Below are 15859 nucleotides of genomic sequence, written 5' to 3'. Positions count from 1 at the left end.
TTTTTAAAATAGATTTTGTTATTATTATTTGATTATTCCTCTGTTTAAAAATAAGTTTAGTGGAAGAAAAACGCTAGTAATTTTCACTTCTTGCTAACTGCATTATTTTTACTAGTAATAACCAAACCAATTTTTGAACAGATTATTTGAAAGTGAAAAACAAATGTGTACAACACATGATAGTGTAATTTTTCGAAGATACAGTCCCTTTGTTGCCAAAGAAGTGCAGTAAATTTTTAAAGCCGGTTTTCCGATGAGATATAGAAAGATATAGAAATATAAATGTAGAAAAGTAATTTTTCTATAAAAGTTGCTAAAATTATTTTAGCATGCATTATGTCGTCGTACGTGCACACAATTATAAAATTATTAAAAAATGCTTACAGATAAATATTAAAAATATGACAATATAAAACATTAGGGATTGATTATTTGATAATATATTAAGATGTATTTTTTTAATTACATTAGATTAGAAGTATATATTTTATAATCTATTTTTTTACTTACATGAGACACGATTAGGAAAACTTTATGTACATTGCAAATTGATTTTTAGTGATGTGGTATACTGAATATTTATAACAATAGTATCAGTACTCATAAAATTTTTATTTTGATTTTTATAAGGGCTATTACTAAGAAGGTAATGTTCAATAATGCCCATGATTCGCTGTAAAGCGAATAGTTTCCGGTTGAAGCACGTGCAGGGAAACTATTTCCGTAAAATATGCAACTTATTTATTTTTCATTTAGACTTTACTTGCTTCTGCTTGGGAATATATTTAAAAGAGTGAAGATAACAAGAAATAATGTGAGTAGTGTGTGTACAGAAGCTATTAAAAGATAATTTCTGTACACGCGCTGCTCACACTGTTTCTCGTTATCTTCTCCCTTTTAAACATTTTCCCAAGCAGGCTTGAGGAAAATCTAAATTAAAAATAAATGAGAACAGCTTTTGCGAAATTGATAATGACTTTATTATCGCATATATTCTACATTTGAGATGAATCAAATAGCATGTGCAATAAATAGCTCAAATAACCTTACAAATAAATAAAATATTCAAGAGATTTATTATTATTTCTGAGAAAGTTTTATCGAAACAGGGAAACAATACAGGAACATGAAATATTGATCAATGCTGCAAAACTATTTAAAGGAATAAAGTTATTTTTATGTAAAAAATGCAATTTTAAAAATGATATATAATTTGTGCGAAGACATTTTAACTTACATTTTTTTATGTTTAATATTAAAATAATATTTTATATTTATAAACGTTTTGCAATGTTTTTTGAAGACTTTACGCTCCAGTTTCTTTTTGTTTGATTGCATGAATTGCATACAAAGCAGTACTTGAACACCATTTAAATCGTTTTGTCAATGGATTATATCTTGCGCCATTAACGAGGGGAAATTCACAGCCGGCATTGGTGTACAAAATTTCGGCAGTGGACTGCCGAAAAAAGTAAGCAGTGACCTATAATATTGACGGCATTGTCGTCAGTGGTTGGGGAGTGGTGAGCTCACTTCAGAGTCGGTTTTTCGATCATGGGGTTGAGCACAAAAATTTTTGAATACTTCGGGAAAGCTTTAGAATTCTTGTGCAGGCATTGGCGTATGATAATGGGCACGCGGTAGAGTTCATAATTGCATGGCATTGCCTTAATTTTAATATAGGATTGACGGCATTGTAGGCATTGACTAACAATAAGCATTGTCGGCAGTGTACAAAAATGTCGGCAGTGTTTTATAGCAATGCCAAAAATCGGCATTGGTGTACAAAATTTTGGGTTGTGAATTCCCCCTCGGCCATTAATTAATTTCGTTTCACAGCCATCTATAAAAAAATGAAAACGTATTAAGAAACTATCATTGAAAGTTAAAGCATTTGTATAGTATTTTGTTAGGAACTTTAAATTTATATTATATGATTTTAATGCAATAAAATATTTTTTTTTAATAATTTTCCCGTAGAATTAATAAAACAAAAATGAAACGTACGATTTTCTAATATACGTTGAACTTCTTGTGAGAGAATAAGTTTATTCCATTCAAGACCGTGACCTATAGTTCTGAAAATTTATTCGTATCCTACAATTACAGCCAGCCAAGATGCTAAAGTTTTATTTACCGATGTTATGAAAACTGATTTTCCAGGTTTCACAGTTTTCACACATTCCTGTACAAAATATTTGATTTCGTATAATTTTCATATTTATAAGTTTATATAATCAATTTCTCTTTTATTTTTCATTATAATACTTTTATAAATAGTTGTAGATCCGCTACTTCTTGTATAATCTCAAACATTGTAACAGCATCATATGTTTCTCTTTCCGTTTGAACAAAATCTTCTATGGTTGTTTGAATATAATTCACTCTTTCTGATATATCCGATATATTCTGATATATTCAATTTTATATGCTTTCTAGCAATGTCTATTGCGTTTGTTGATACATCTATTCCAGTTACTTGCGCTCCCAATCTAGCTAAACCCTCGGTCACCAAACCGCCGCAGCCAACTTCCAAAATTTGGGCTCCCTTCAACGGAAGGTTCGAGTCTTGTATTTTAAATCCAGCACTTATCAATCCATCTTTCACAAACTGTATTCTCAACGGATTGTACATATGAAGTATGTGCAATGGGCCGTTCTCGTCCCACCAATCGCCTTTCAATTCAGAATAAAGTTTCACGAACTTAGGATTCACTGTTGATAGTGGTCTGGCGATTTTGTTGATGCAAATGACATTTCCTAATCTGTAATAAAGTAATCGAGCTTTCTTTCTAGCTCAACAAATATTACATTAAAAATAAGAGTGATGCTCCTGTCATGCTCAATCCATTTATAATTACACAGATAGAAACAATAAATAAGGTTAAAATTGATAACATGATTAAAAAATTTGATAATTTTATTTAAATATAATTAAGCCATACTTGTATCGAAGAATTCTTTTCCATGGTCCAGTGAGATATTTGACATTTAAAGCTATCATGTTTGTATTTAAACACAATTTAAGTGTAGTTTAAAAAATAAATTACATCAATGACTGATCTATAACCAATGAAAATGCACAAGAAAATATATCTGAAACATTTTTTTAAATTTACTGCAAAAATTAAGATAATTTGATGTGTCACATAAACAAATAATAACGAACACATAGTAATAAAATTACATGATCCATGACGAATAACATTTGGTTAAACATTATTTAAACTTTATTATATTAATAATTTGAAATTAGTGTTATTATAATATTTACATTAATATTAACATGTAGAAATACAACAAAAAGAGTTTATTTCGAAAAATTTAAAAATTTGAAAGTTTGCACACACACACACACACACACACACACACACACACACACACAGGTATGCTTATACGCAAAATATATATTGAATATGTAAATTAATTCAATTCTTTTAGATTTACCGGTTTTAAAAATTACTAATTTTTACAATTAAATATTCTCCTACCTTATAATAGTTTTAAGAGGTAGAAAGTTATTGCATAATTTGGTTGGATAATGAATGTATTCTCAAAGATCAGTTGTTTTTACAAAGACTGCTAACAAGATGAATGTTAGACACTGTATTCTTTTTGCTTTTGAGTTAAAAAAAATGTTGAATTTTAAAACGTCAGAAGCAACAACTCATTATTTTCAGTAATGGGTTTGAGTGCAAGAGGCCATATGAATAAAGAAGCGAGATTATTTTGTTCTATGAGTGATAACGCTTGGCGTAAAACATTTTTTTAGATGCTTTTTGCCAATCGCTTCTTGCAACTTGTTGCTCTAAACTCGCAGGAGAGTTGTTGTTTTGAATAGTCAATTGAATGTTTTTTATTTTACAGCAATACGAAATTTCTTTTGCCGATTTTTCCACCCATTAGTAATATTATTTTCAGAACCCATATTCTATGTTGAAAATATAATCAACCAAAAACGTCAAAATTTCAATAGTTTTTAGACCTGCGTGTAAATGTTTCAATACAAAATATCAAATTATTGAATTTTCGTTATTTTGAACATTTATATTTTCATCCAACATCTCATTAAGAAAATTATTTCTTGAGAGAATCTCAATGTACTTGAGAGTACGTTGGTGAAGTAGACCTTTGTGCAAATCATTGTCAGTAACGATACTTCAGACCTTTATATTCAAACCATTCCTGCATTGTCAATTTGTTTGTTTTGTTCTTAAAACATCACAGAAATATTAAATATATATATTTTGTCTTAAATATACATATTTTTCAAATATGAAATAAAGAAAATGTTTTTTTTTTTTTCCGAACAATTTCTTCTTTAAGCAGAAACAAAGATTCTTTTATTAAGATTTTTTTAAGGAAAAACAAATAAAATCTGAATGAAAGATAGACAAGCAGTCTTCCGCAAAGATGACTATTGATTATCTCATACACTCTACGTTTGGGATAAATTAAATAGCACACAATAAATGATTTGAATAATCTTAGGAATAAGTAAAATATTGATTAGTTATTATGTATCAAAAAGTTTTTTCATTGTGTGGAAATAATATAAATATATGAGATATTATTATAATTATTATAATTAATTCTACAAAACTATCAAAAAGGAGAAAGGTATTTATATGTGAAAAATATAATTTTATAAGCCATAGAATTCGTACAAAAATTTAACTTGTATTTTAGATGTTTAATATTAAAGTAATATTTTATAATTATTATTGTTTTTTAATTTGGTTTATGTTGGTGTGTTATATAATAAACGCAATGGAATTTGTGCTAAGAGATATTTAATAGAACTGAAGTGAGTGAAATGTGCACATGTGACTAACGAAAACGTGTGTGATTAACAAAAGATAAATAAAACCGTTGATCTCAATACAATAAGTTTGTTCCTCGGTTTGTTCTTTTTAGTTCAGCATTAGTTCAACACAGCTTATGCACTGCACTGAATCAATTTCGCGAGTGTGACAGTACAAAGAGGGATAAAACATTATTAGTTTGTTATATATAAACATGTAATATATTAAATTTAAAATATTTTTTTAAATATCTTAATTATATGTATTTTTATAAGTACTTATATATTTTTAATATTAATTCATTAAGAGCAACACTTAACTTCTTGCAAAGTTTCAAAATTTCTTAACTTCTTTGTTGATGGTCTCTGCACTGCACTGTTGTACTTGCTTATGACATAGTGCCAGTACAGTGAATTGTTATACTGAGTACCGCTGCACTGCGAAAAAGAACAGTGACATTTAACGAAATTTTCGTTAAAAGAATGCTTTAATTCATTAAAAGAACACTTCTTGCACTAGTGCAAAAAGTTCAGCTAAAAAGAATAAGCCTAATGTAGTAGTCGCTCGGGCTAATGGCGATGAAGCACATTAAAACTAACTAAACAGAAAGGCGACATCTATATACTAGTAAAGCTTAAAAGCTACGTATAGAGTGACTACAGAGCGTGCTATCTCAACAGTTTATATGTCAGTTTCTTCATTTTTGATTGCATGAAGTCCATAAAAAGTAGATACAGATGACGACAGATTCCATTCTCGTTTTATTCCATTTAATTTGAAACCTTGGATCATTTTCGTTTCGCAACCATCTATAAGAAAAAGAAAAACAGAAAAGAAATATATTACATAAAAGTATACAATAACTTTTGTATGAGAACTTGTTATAATAATATTATACTCATATGATTTTTATATGATAAAATATTATTTTAAATAATTTCTTCCTAGATTTAACAAAATAATGATAAAACATACAATTCTTCAATATACGTTGAACTTCGTGTGGAGGAATAAATTTATTCCATTGATGAGTACCGCGAGGTATAGCTGAGAAAATGTATTCATCTGCTATAATAACAAACAGCAAAGATGCTAGAGTTTTGTTTATTGTCGTTACAAAAATCGACTTTCCAGGTTTCACAAGATTCACACATCCCTGTACAGAATATTTGTAAAATATTCGTTTTTATAATATATATTATAGTGTTTATATATCTAAATATAGTATTTATCTTTTCTAAATATTTAATAGGAATCTCATTTAGATCTTACATTATAATGCAAAAAGCATTGAAATTGTAAGGTTTTCTAATTTTTTTCTCCGAAATGGGAACAGATAACACATTTGACTCATCTTAAAACGCATAAGCATTTGACAAATACATATAAAAAATTGACAGCTTTTTGCTCATAGAACATATGCTTTGCTTCAAGTTGAAAGAGTTTTGAACTTTGAAAATGACAACGTTTAATAAAATATTACATTCATGTTTAGCAGGTATCTAACGATTTTTTAGTTTTCCTGACTCTGAGAAACAATCTCAGTAGTCGTTCGGTTTTCAGTCCTTGCGATTTTCTAGAACTTGACAATGCTTCAAAGAACGTCGCATTTTTATTGCCTGAAACAATTCCAACGATTAAGCAAGTATTCTATAAGCTGAACTAAACTGCTAATTTTTAAATTTATCTTCAATAAATTAGGAGACACTACAACTTGAATGCCTCTTGTATTATACCTTTAAAAATTGTTGTGGGTCTGTTACATGTTCTACGACCTCAGAGGTCACAACAACATCATATGTTTCTTTCTCTTTTTGGGCAAAATCTTCCACGGTTGTATGAATGTAATTTACTTTTTCTGATATATTAGAATTCAGTTTTGCATGTTCTTTAGCAATATTTATTAATCCCTCGGATGGATCTATCCCAGTTACTTGCGCTCCTAATTTAGCTAAACCTTCACTTAATATACCTCCCCCGCAGCCAACATCCGCAATCTTGATTCCTTCTAATGGAAGATTCGAGTTCTGTATTTTAAATCCAGCTTTTGCTAATCCATTTTTTACAAATTGTATTCTGATCGGATTGAACTCATGAAGTGTTTTTGTTATGTTATAGTCCCACCAAATGTTTTTTTGAGCAGTGTGGTGTTCAATGTCCTTAGGATCTATCGTTGAAAGTTGTCTAACGATTTTATTTGTACGTATAATATTTCCTGATAATTTATAAAAGATTTATCTTAGTTGAATACATTTTTATATAATGTATTACATAAGAATAAGATTTCGATTTCCATTCGTGTGTTTTAAAGATAAAAAGTTATAAAGTAGCTAAAGTTGAATAGCGTTAAATATAATAGAGTATAAGATATAATTTGACACTGTACCTGCCTCGGAAAACAATTTCTTCCACGGTTCTGTGATACACTTGAAAGCATACTTCGAAGCTAGCATGTTTGTATCAATAGAATTGTACTTACAGTTTAAAAGGGAAACTACGTCAAAGACTCGTAGATAAGCAATGAAAGTAGACGTAATATATCTGAAACATTTTTTAACTTTGTTACATAAAATAAAGATATACTAACAGTTTGATTGAAAATTTATACTTCGTTATACTTATACTATAGATATCGGAGTAAAGTCTAAATTATTAATTTAAAAGGTTGTTCAAAACTCTAGTGCGAGCCATCCTACTATTTAATATGTATATATAGAAAAAAATGAAAGTAAAAGTGACATTTTAACATTTTGTGATACTTGTCTTTTATAAAAATTTAATACCGTACCAATTAATTATTTATTTTGAGTATTAAAAGCACTATTAAAGAATAGAATTAAGAGATAATGGAAATGAAAGAAAGAAAAAGGCAAAATATGGTCACAGATCTATTTCTATAAAATATATCAATGAATTTTGCGCTTCAACCTTTTTTACAAAATGATATTAAATGATATAGTTGATACATTTTAGCGAAAATTTTATGTAAGTTACATACTAATTATATATTTACTCTGAACTGGATGCTTTAATTTGTACTTTGCGAGTTACTACATGTACTCGTATAGAGACTGATTTCAACTGACTGTCTATCAGTGGGCTTATTCTCTAATTCTCACCAACAGTATCGTTATCGCTGTAACATTGGTGCGCAGTTTTTTTTATCATATATGTATTATATCTGCTCAATGGTGTTATAACGATAACGAAAGTATCATTAAGAGTCAACAGAATAGGCCTGCAGAAGATACTGAATATTCTAAACATACGTACGTGCTAATACGATGATATAATTTAAACGTATTTAACAAGTGTACTTGGAAGTGGGAAATATGAAACCGTGACATGAATTATGGAATAAATTATGTAAATAAAACAATAAACTATTATATTTTAAAGATTTTCTATGAAAATTTATGCTCATGCAACTTTAATATTTTTGACAGTACATCTTGTTTTTTCAGTACTGTATTTTTGCAAAAAAATATTAATTATAATAAAGTCTATTAAAATAAAGTATATGCATTTGTTTATAGGTATTGATATATTGGCGTACATATACTGATTTCATGTATCAATTTTTTAATGTTGTTTAAATATGTTATCTCAACGAATATTATTTCTTGTTTTATAAATTTTTTAATTGTATATAAAATACCGTAAAATTTCTTAATAGTATTAGAATTATGATTACAATATAATAATTAATAACAATAATGTAATATTATTTTGTATTTTATAATGAGAAAAAGTTTTACTATTCGAAAACTATCTACAGACCAATTTTTTTTGTTTAATATTGCATACATTTACAATAAATATATAAAATTAAATGTTATATCATAAATCAATCTTGTTTTACAACCATGAATCTAATGTAAAGCCGTTTGTGAATATATACATAACTTAGCTTTAAACGTTATTATATATTATCATAAATCATAATGGAGGGCTCTGTGTGTGTGAAGCTGGCACATCATTTGGTGGAAAATCACTAAACATTGACAGTTCTGAGTTTATTTTCAATAGTTCTACAGTTCCTGATAGATAAAACAAATAGTTCTGGCCTTTAAAGCGAAAAAAACGCATAGAACAAAGTGAGGTGCCAGGTTCACGCAGCACCTCAGTTTGTCCTACGACATTTTCCAGACCGAATTCTTGTAAGATTTTAAAAGATCTATAGTTCTAGATGAGTTCTAGAAAGAGTTCCAGCATTTAACATAGTTTTTTTATTTTTTTTATTTTTTTTTTTTTTTATAAAACATTTATGTTATAATATTATATAATAGAGTTCCGTGTACAAAAAAATATTTTTCCTACAGTTCTCAACATATTAAAGCGCGTTCCAAAGAGTTCCGGGCGATTCCGATATTAGTTAATTAACAAAAAATTAATAACTCCCGAAAAAGCCGATTTTCCGCACATATAGGAGAGGTGCTGGACTTTTTCGAAGAGTTCTGTGTACGAAAAAATATTTTTCCTACAGTTCTCAATATATTAAAGCGCGTTCCGAAGAGTTCCGGTCGATTCCGATATTAGTTAATTAACAAAAAATTAATAACTCCCGAAAAAGCCGATTTTCCGCACATATAGGTGAGGTGCTGGACTTTTTCGAAGAGTTCTGTGTACGAAAAAATATTTTTCCTACAGTTCTCAATATATTAAAGCGCGTTCCGAAGAGTTCCGGTCGATTCCGATATTAGTTAATTAACAAAAAATTAATAACTCCCGAAAAAGCCGATTTTCCGCACATAGGTGAGGTGCTGGACTTTTTCGAAGAGTTCTGTGTACGAAAAAATATTTTTCCTACAGTTCTCAACATACCAAATCGCGTTCCGAAGAGTTCCGGGCGATTGCATAATTTATTAGTTAATAATAAATTGTTAACTCCCGCCAAACACGTATTTTGTCATATATGGGTGAGACGCTGGTCTTTATTCGAGAGTTCCGTGTACAAAAAAATATTTTTCCAATAGTTCTTAACGTAACAAAGCGCCTTCCGAAGAGTTCCGGTCGATTGCATAATTTATTAGTTAATAATATTTATTAGTTAATAATAAATTATGCAATCGACCGGAACTCTTCGGAAGGCGCTTTGTTACGTTAAGAACTATTGGAAAAATATTTTTTTGTACACGGAACTCTCGAACAAAGACCAGCGTCTCACCCATATATGACAAAATACGTGTTTGGCGGGAGTTAACAATTTATTATTAACTAATAAATTATGCAATCGACCGGAACTCTTCGGAAGGCGCTTTGTTACGTTAAGAACGATTGGAAAAATATTTTTTTGTACACGGAACTCTCGAATAAAGACCAGCGTCTCACCCATATATGACAAAATACGGGTTTGGTGGGAGTTAAGAATTTATTATTAACTAATAAATTATGCAATCGACCGGAACTCTTCGGAAGGCGCTTTGTTACGTTAAGAACTATTGGAAAAATATTTTTTTATACACGGAACTCTCGAATAAAGACCAGCGTCTCACCCATATATGACAAAATACGTGTTTGGCGGGAGTTAACAATTTATTATTAACTAATAAATTATGCAATCGCACGGAACTCTTCGGAACGCGCTTTAATATGTTGAGAACTGTAGGAAAAATATTTTTTTGTACACGGAACTCTATTATATAATATTATAACATAAATGTTTTATAAAAAAAAAATAAAAAAAATAAAAAAACTATGTTAAATACTGGAACTCTTTCTAGAACTCATCTAGAACTATAGATCTTTTAAAATCCTACAAGAATTCGGTCTGGAAAATGTCGTAGGACAAACTGAGGTGCTGCGTGAACCTGGCACCTCACTTTGTCCTATGCGTTTTTTTCGCTTTAAAGGCCAGAACTATTTGTTTTATCTATCAGGAACTGTAGAACTATTGAAAATAAACTCAGAACTGTCAATGTTTAGTGATTTTCCACCAAATGATGTGCCAGCTTCACACACACGAGGGCTCTTCCGTTGAAAGGCATAGCGCAGAACTTTTCCGTTGAAATAAAATTGTAAATGTTGATTGCGGAGATATATTCACTTGGAATTTAGTGAAAATAGGTAGTAACTGATATAGACGTATCGGCAAAATTAATAAAAATTGTTAAAGAGCATGTGAAATTAAATCTAGATATACAAATAAAGAAGCGAGATTATTTTGCTTTATGCATGATAACGTTTGACGTAAAACAATTTTCACATGCCAATCGCATCTCGTAACTTGTTGATTTAATGCGCTTCGAAGGAAATTTCGCGCTTTGAAAGATCAATTGAACGTTTTTTTATTTTATTGTAGTACAAAATTTTAATTTTTCTGCCAATTTTCCTACTCACTACTAATATTATTTTTAGGAGCTATACCCTTTGTTGAAAATATAAACAATCAAGATTGTTCAAAGAAATTTCAATATTTTTTAAGTCTGCGTGTTAACGTTTCAGAACGAAATATCAAATTATTAAATTTAAACTTTTGTTATTTCGAATATTTGCATCCTAACATCTAATTAAGAAAATCATTTTTTCATTTCTTAAGAGATCCTCGCACTTGAGAATACATTGGAAGATGAAGTAGTCCTTTGTACAATTCAGTATCGATATTTCAGGTCTTCATATTCCAAACTCCTGTATTGTCAATTTATTTGTTTTGTTCTTAAAACATCATAGAAATATTAAATATATATATTTTTTCTTAAATGTATATATTTGGCGAATATGAAATAAAAAAATTGTTTTTTTTTTTAAATGATTGCTTTAAGTATTTTCCCATGGAGGAGCAATTAAAATCTAAATGAAAGATAGACACGTAGCTTCCACAAAGATGATGACTATTGATTATCGTATATATTCTACGTTTGGGATAAATTAAATAGCACATAATAACTAGTTTAAATAATAATCTTAGGAATCTTAGGAATAAGTAATATTGATCAATTATTATGTATCAAGAAGTTTTATCAATGTATGGAAATAATACAAATATATGAGATACTAATTAATAACAACATACAAACAATACAACATATAATACAAAACTATCAAAAAGCAAAAAATAATTTATGTGTGAAAAATATAATTTTATATATATGCTATAAAATTTGTGCAAAAACATTTAACTTGCATTTTAGATCTTTAGTATTAAATACTTTACATTTATTAATGTTTTGTAAATTAGTTTATATGCCAGTTTATTTATTTTTGATTGCATGAAGTCCATAAAAAGTAGATACAGATGACGACAGATACCATTTTCGTTTTATTCCATTTAATTTGAAACCTTGGATCATTTTCGTTTCGCAACCATCTATAAGAAAAAGAAAAACTGAAAAGAAATATATTACATAAAAGTGTACAAGAACTTATGTATGAGAACTTGTTATAATAATATTATACTCATATGATTTTTATATGATAAAATATTATTTTAAATAATTTCTTTCTAGATTTAACAAAATAATGATAACACATACAATTCTTCAATACATGTTGGATTTTACGTGGAGGAATAAATTTATTCCATTGATGAGTACCGCGAGGTAAAGCTGAGAAAATGTATTCATCTGCTATAATAACAAACAGCAAAGATGCTAGAGTTTTGTTTATTGTCGTTACAAAAATCGACTTTCCAGGTTTCACAAGATTCACACATTCCTGTACAGAATATTTGTAAAATATTCGTTTTTATAATAATATATATTACAGTATTTATATATCTAAATATAGTATTTATCTTTTCTAAATATTTAATAGGAATATATTTTACATTTATAATGTAAAAAGCATTGAAATTGTAAGGTTTTCTAATTTTTTTCTCCGAAATACAGATAACCGAAATACAAATATTCTCCAGGAACAGATAACACGTTCGACTCATCTTAAAACACATAAGCATTTGACAAATACAAGTAAAAAATTGACAGCCTTTTGCTCATAGAACATATGCTTTGCTTCAAGTTGAAAGAGTTTTGAACTTTGAAAATGACAACGTTTAATAGTATTACATTCATGTTTAGCAGGTATCTAACGATTTTTTAGTTTTTCTGACTCTGAGAAACAGTCTCAGTGGTCGCTCGGTTTTCAGTCCTTGCGATTTTCTAGAACTTGACAATGCTTCAAAGAACGTCGCATTTTTATTGTCTGAAACAATTCCAACGATTAAGCAAGTACTCTATAAGCTGAACTAAACTGCTAATTTTTAAATTTATCTTCAATAAATTAGGAGACCCTACAACTTGAATGCCTCTTGTATACCTTTAAAAATTGTTGTGAGTCTGTTACATGTTCTACGACCTCAGAGATCACAACAACATCATATGTTTCTTTCTCTTTTTGGGCAAAATCTTCCACAGTTGTATGAATGTAATTTACTTTTTCTGATATATTAGAATTCAGTTTTGCATGTTCTTTAGCAATATTTATTAATCCCTCGGATGGATCTATCCCAGTTACTTGCGCTCCTAATTTAGCTAAACCTTCACTTAATATACCACCCCCGCAGCCAACATCCGCAATCTTGATTCCTTCTAATGGAAGATTCGAGTTCTGTATTTTAAATCCAGCCTTTGCTAATCCATCTTTTACAAATTGTATTCTGATCGGATTGAACTCATGAAGTGTTTTTATTATGTTATAGTCCCACCAAATGTTTTTGAGAGCAGAGAAGTGTTCAATCTCCTTAGGATCTATCGTTGAAAGTTGTCTAACAATTCTATTTGTACGTATAATATTTCCTGATAATTTATAAAAGATTTACCTTAGTTAAATGTATTTTTATATAATGTATTACCCAAGAATAAGATTTCGATTTCCATTTGCGTGTTTTAAAGATAAAAAGTTATAAGGTAGCTAAAGTTCAATAGCTACCTTATAACTAAGGTAGCTAAAGTTAAATATAATAGAGCATAAGATATAATTTGGCACCATACCTGCTTCGGAAAACACTCTCTTCCACGGTTCCTTGATACACTTCAAAGTATACTTCGAAGCTAGCATGTTTATGTATCAATACAATTGCACTTAGAGTTTAAAAGAGAAACTATATCAAAGACACGTGGATAAGCAATGAAAATAGACGCAATATACCTGAAAAACATTTTATAACTTTATTACAAAAAATAGAGATATACTAACGGTTTAACTGAAAATTTATACTATATTTTAAATATCGGAATAAAGTCTAAATTACTAATTTAAAGGGTTGTTCAAAACTCTAGTGCGAGTTATTCTACTATTTAATATGTACACAGCAAAAACAGTTGTGCTACAATTATGTGTTGGCTGTTAAATTAATAAAAATGTTGGTAAAGATATTTTAACACTATTAACACTTTATAATAAATTGTGTAGTGATTTGTACTTGTCGAGCAAAACTATGAAATTGGAATTTTGCCATTAGCGGATTGGGTCTTTAGGAAAACAATAGAAAAAGTGTTTTGTCTATTTCTACCAACGCAAATTAATTTTAATCTTAATTTAACTTACTTTTTATCTTTCTTTCGTTGTAAGAATTGGAAAATGATAAAAGTAAGTTAATCTAAGATTAAAATTAATCTGCGTTGGTAGAAATAGGCATTAAGGAGGTCACACCTAATACGGTTTTTCTCTTGTTTGGTTCTTTTTGATTCCATAACTCACTGCGAGTGCTGAAAATTTACTTTCTAAATCTGAATCAATGAAATTTTACTGATTTACAATGCTATACTTATAACTGTGGTCATCAGTGATTATTTAGTGTCTTTCAAGTATTAAGAGCACTATTAAGGAGTTGGTTTAAGAGAGTGTAAATAAAAGAAAGAGAAAGAAAAAAGTATGTTCACAGATTTATTTCTACGAAGCATGACATATCAATAAATTTTGTGTTTCAAATTTAAAAAAAATGGTATTAAGTTGGTACATTTTAACGAAAATTTTATGTAACATACTAATTATATACTTACTTTGATCTTCAAGTTGAATGCTTTAATTTGTTCTTTGCTAGTTATCACATGTAAGAGACTGACTTCAATTGATGACTATCAAACTATATTTTTACAGTAACGATGTATTCAGTCGTTACTTCAATTTCCTATTATCTTTGTGCCTGTTGAATAGGGGAATCCGCAACATGCAGGTTCTCGATTTTAATAAAATTTTACGGGTGTGTAGTATTCACTCACACCTTTACTGTAGCAAAGCAGTTTGTTGTGGATATTAGGCATTCCCAAGAAAATCACGATTAAATATTTCCAGCACCTATAGTGCCGTTACAGCTTTTTCCTTTTTTTTTTATAAAGTCTAGACAAAAAAAACTAACAAAATGTTTTTCCTTGGAGACCATTGTAGGTATGACAATTTTCCTAACGCTGCTGTCTCGAAAAAACAATGTTTTTCTGTAACGATACTATAGATGTTGGAAATATTTCATCGTCATTTTCTTGAGAATATCTAATATCCTCAAAGAACTGCTTTACTACAGTAAAGATGCGAGTGAAAACTACATACTCATAAAATTTTATTAAAATCGGTGACCGCATGTCACGGATTCCTCTTGTGAGCGTCTTATCTTATCTTATCATAAAGTAAAATTACTTTGCTAATTTGTCTTATAAGGCAGAACTGTCCAGAGGTCTGTTCTTTTTAGCTGAACTGGCTGCACTAGTTTAGAGTTTATCTTTCTTCTTTTAATATGAAGGGATGAAGATAAACTGTGAACTAGTCAATCAGTTCAGCTAAAAAGAACAGGCCTCATGATTTGTACTTTTGAACTTGAAATTGAAATGTGTAAGTGTTTACCTGTTGCCGTTTCTATTTCTTACTTCACTGTTGTTTTGTCATAGCTTGCGACTATATATTATTACAAGATACTATCCATATATTATAAGATATTATTCATAAGATATTATTCATAAGATATTATTCATAATGTATTTAACTTTGAAAAATATTATCCATGAATTATATTTGTAGCAAAACAGAATTATATTCATGAATATCTTAAAAATGTTTTAGAAACATTCAGTGTTACCATTTTGGATTTTTTCCAAAACGTCCATTTTAGGATGCAGTGGACTAAA

General features: G+C 29.0%; 3 protein-coding genes across 3 annotated transcripts; all 3 read right to left on the bottom strand.

Moving 5' to 3' along the window:
* Window positions 1-1770: 1770 nt before the first annotated feature.
* On the bottom strand, window positions 1771-3004 carry LOC105198048 (ubiquinone biosynthesis O-methyltransferase-like). Its single transcript, XM_039453269.1, has 4 exons — window positions 2946-3004; window positions 2330-2765; window positions 2008-2185; window positions 1771-1843 (listed from the first exon to the last, which is right to left on the bottom strand). Exons 1-3 carry the CDS (start codon window positions 3002-3004, stop codon window positions 2087-2089), a joined length of 594 nt encoding a protein of 197 aa, XP_039309203.1. The 3' UTR covers window positions 1771-1843; window positions 2008-2086.
* Window positions 3005-4750: 1746 nt separating this feature from the next.
* Window positions 4751-7882, bottom strand: LOC105204414 (ubiquinone biosynthesis O-methyltransferase-like). Its single transcript, XM_039453588.1, has 5 exons — window positions 7819-7882; window positions 7192-7346; window positions 6542-7020; window positions 5781-5961; window positions 4751-5614 (listed from the first exon to the last, which is right to left on the bottom strand). Exons 2-5 carry the CDS (start codon window positions 7256-7258, stop codon window positions 5487-5489), a joined length of 855 nt encoding a protein of 284 aa, XP_039309522.1. The 5' UTR covers window positions 7259-7346; window positions 7819-7882; the 3' UTR covers window positions 4751-5486.
* A 3952-nt stretch (window positions 7883-11834) lies between these two features.
* On the bottom strand, window positions 11835-15015 carry LOC105199504 (ubiquinone biosynthesis O-methyltransferase). Its single transcript, XM_026134700.2, has 5 exons — window positions 14744-15015; window positions 13733-13889; window positions 13059-13537; window positions 12278-12458; window positions 11835-12111 (listed from the first exon to the last, which is right to left on the bottom strand). Exons 2-5 carry the CDS (start codon window positions 13797-13799, stop codon window positions 11996-11998), a joined length of 843 nt encoding a protein of 280 aa, XP_025990485.1. The 5' UTR covers window positions 13800-13889; window positions 14744-15015; the 3' UTR covers window positions 11835-11995.
* Window positions 15016-15859: the final 844 nt, after the last annotated feature.

Source organism: Solenopsis invicta, chromosome 9 (assembly GCF_016802725.1).
Source record: "Solenopsis invicta isolate M01_SB chromosome 9, UNIL_Sinv_3.0, whole genome shotgun sequence".
In the NCBI taxonomy this organism is placed as follows: Eukaryota; Metazoa; Arthropoda; class Insecta; order Hymenoptera; family Formicidae; genus Solenopsis; species Solenopsis invicta.
Note: the sequence above shows the minus strand (reverse complement) of the source record. Positions and strands in the feature narration are given on the sequence as shown.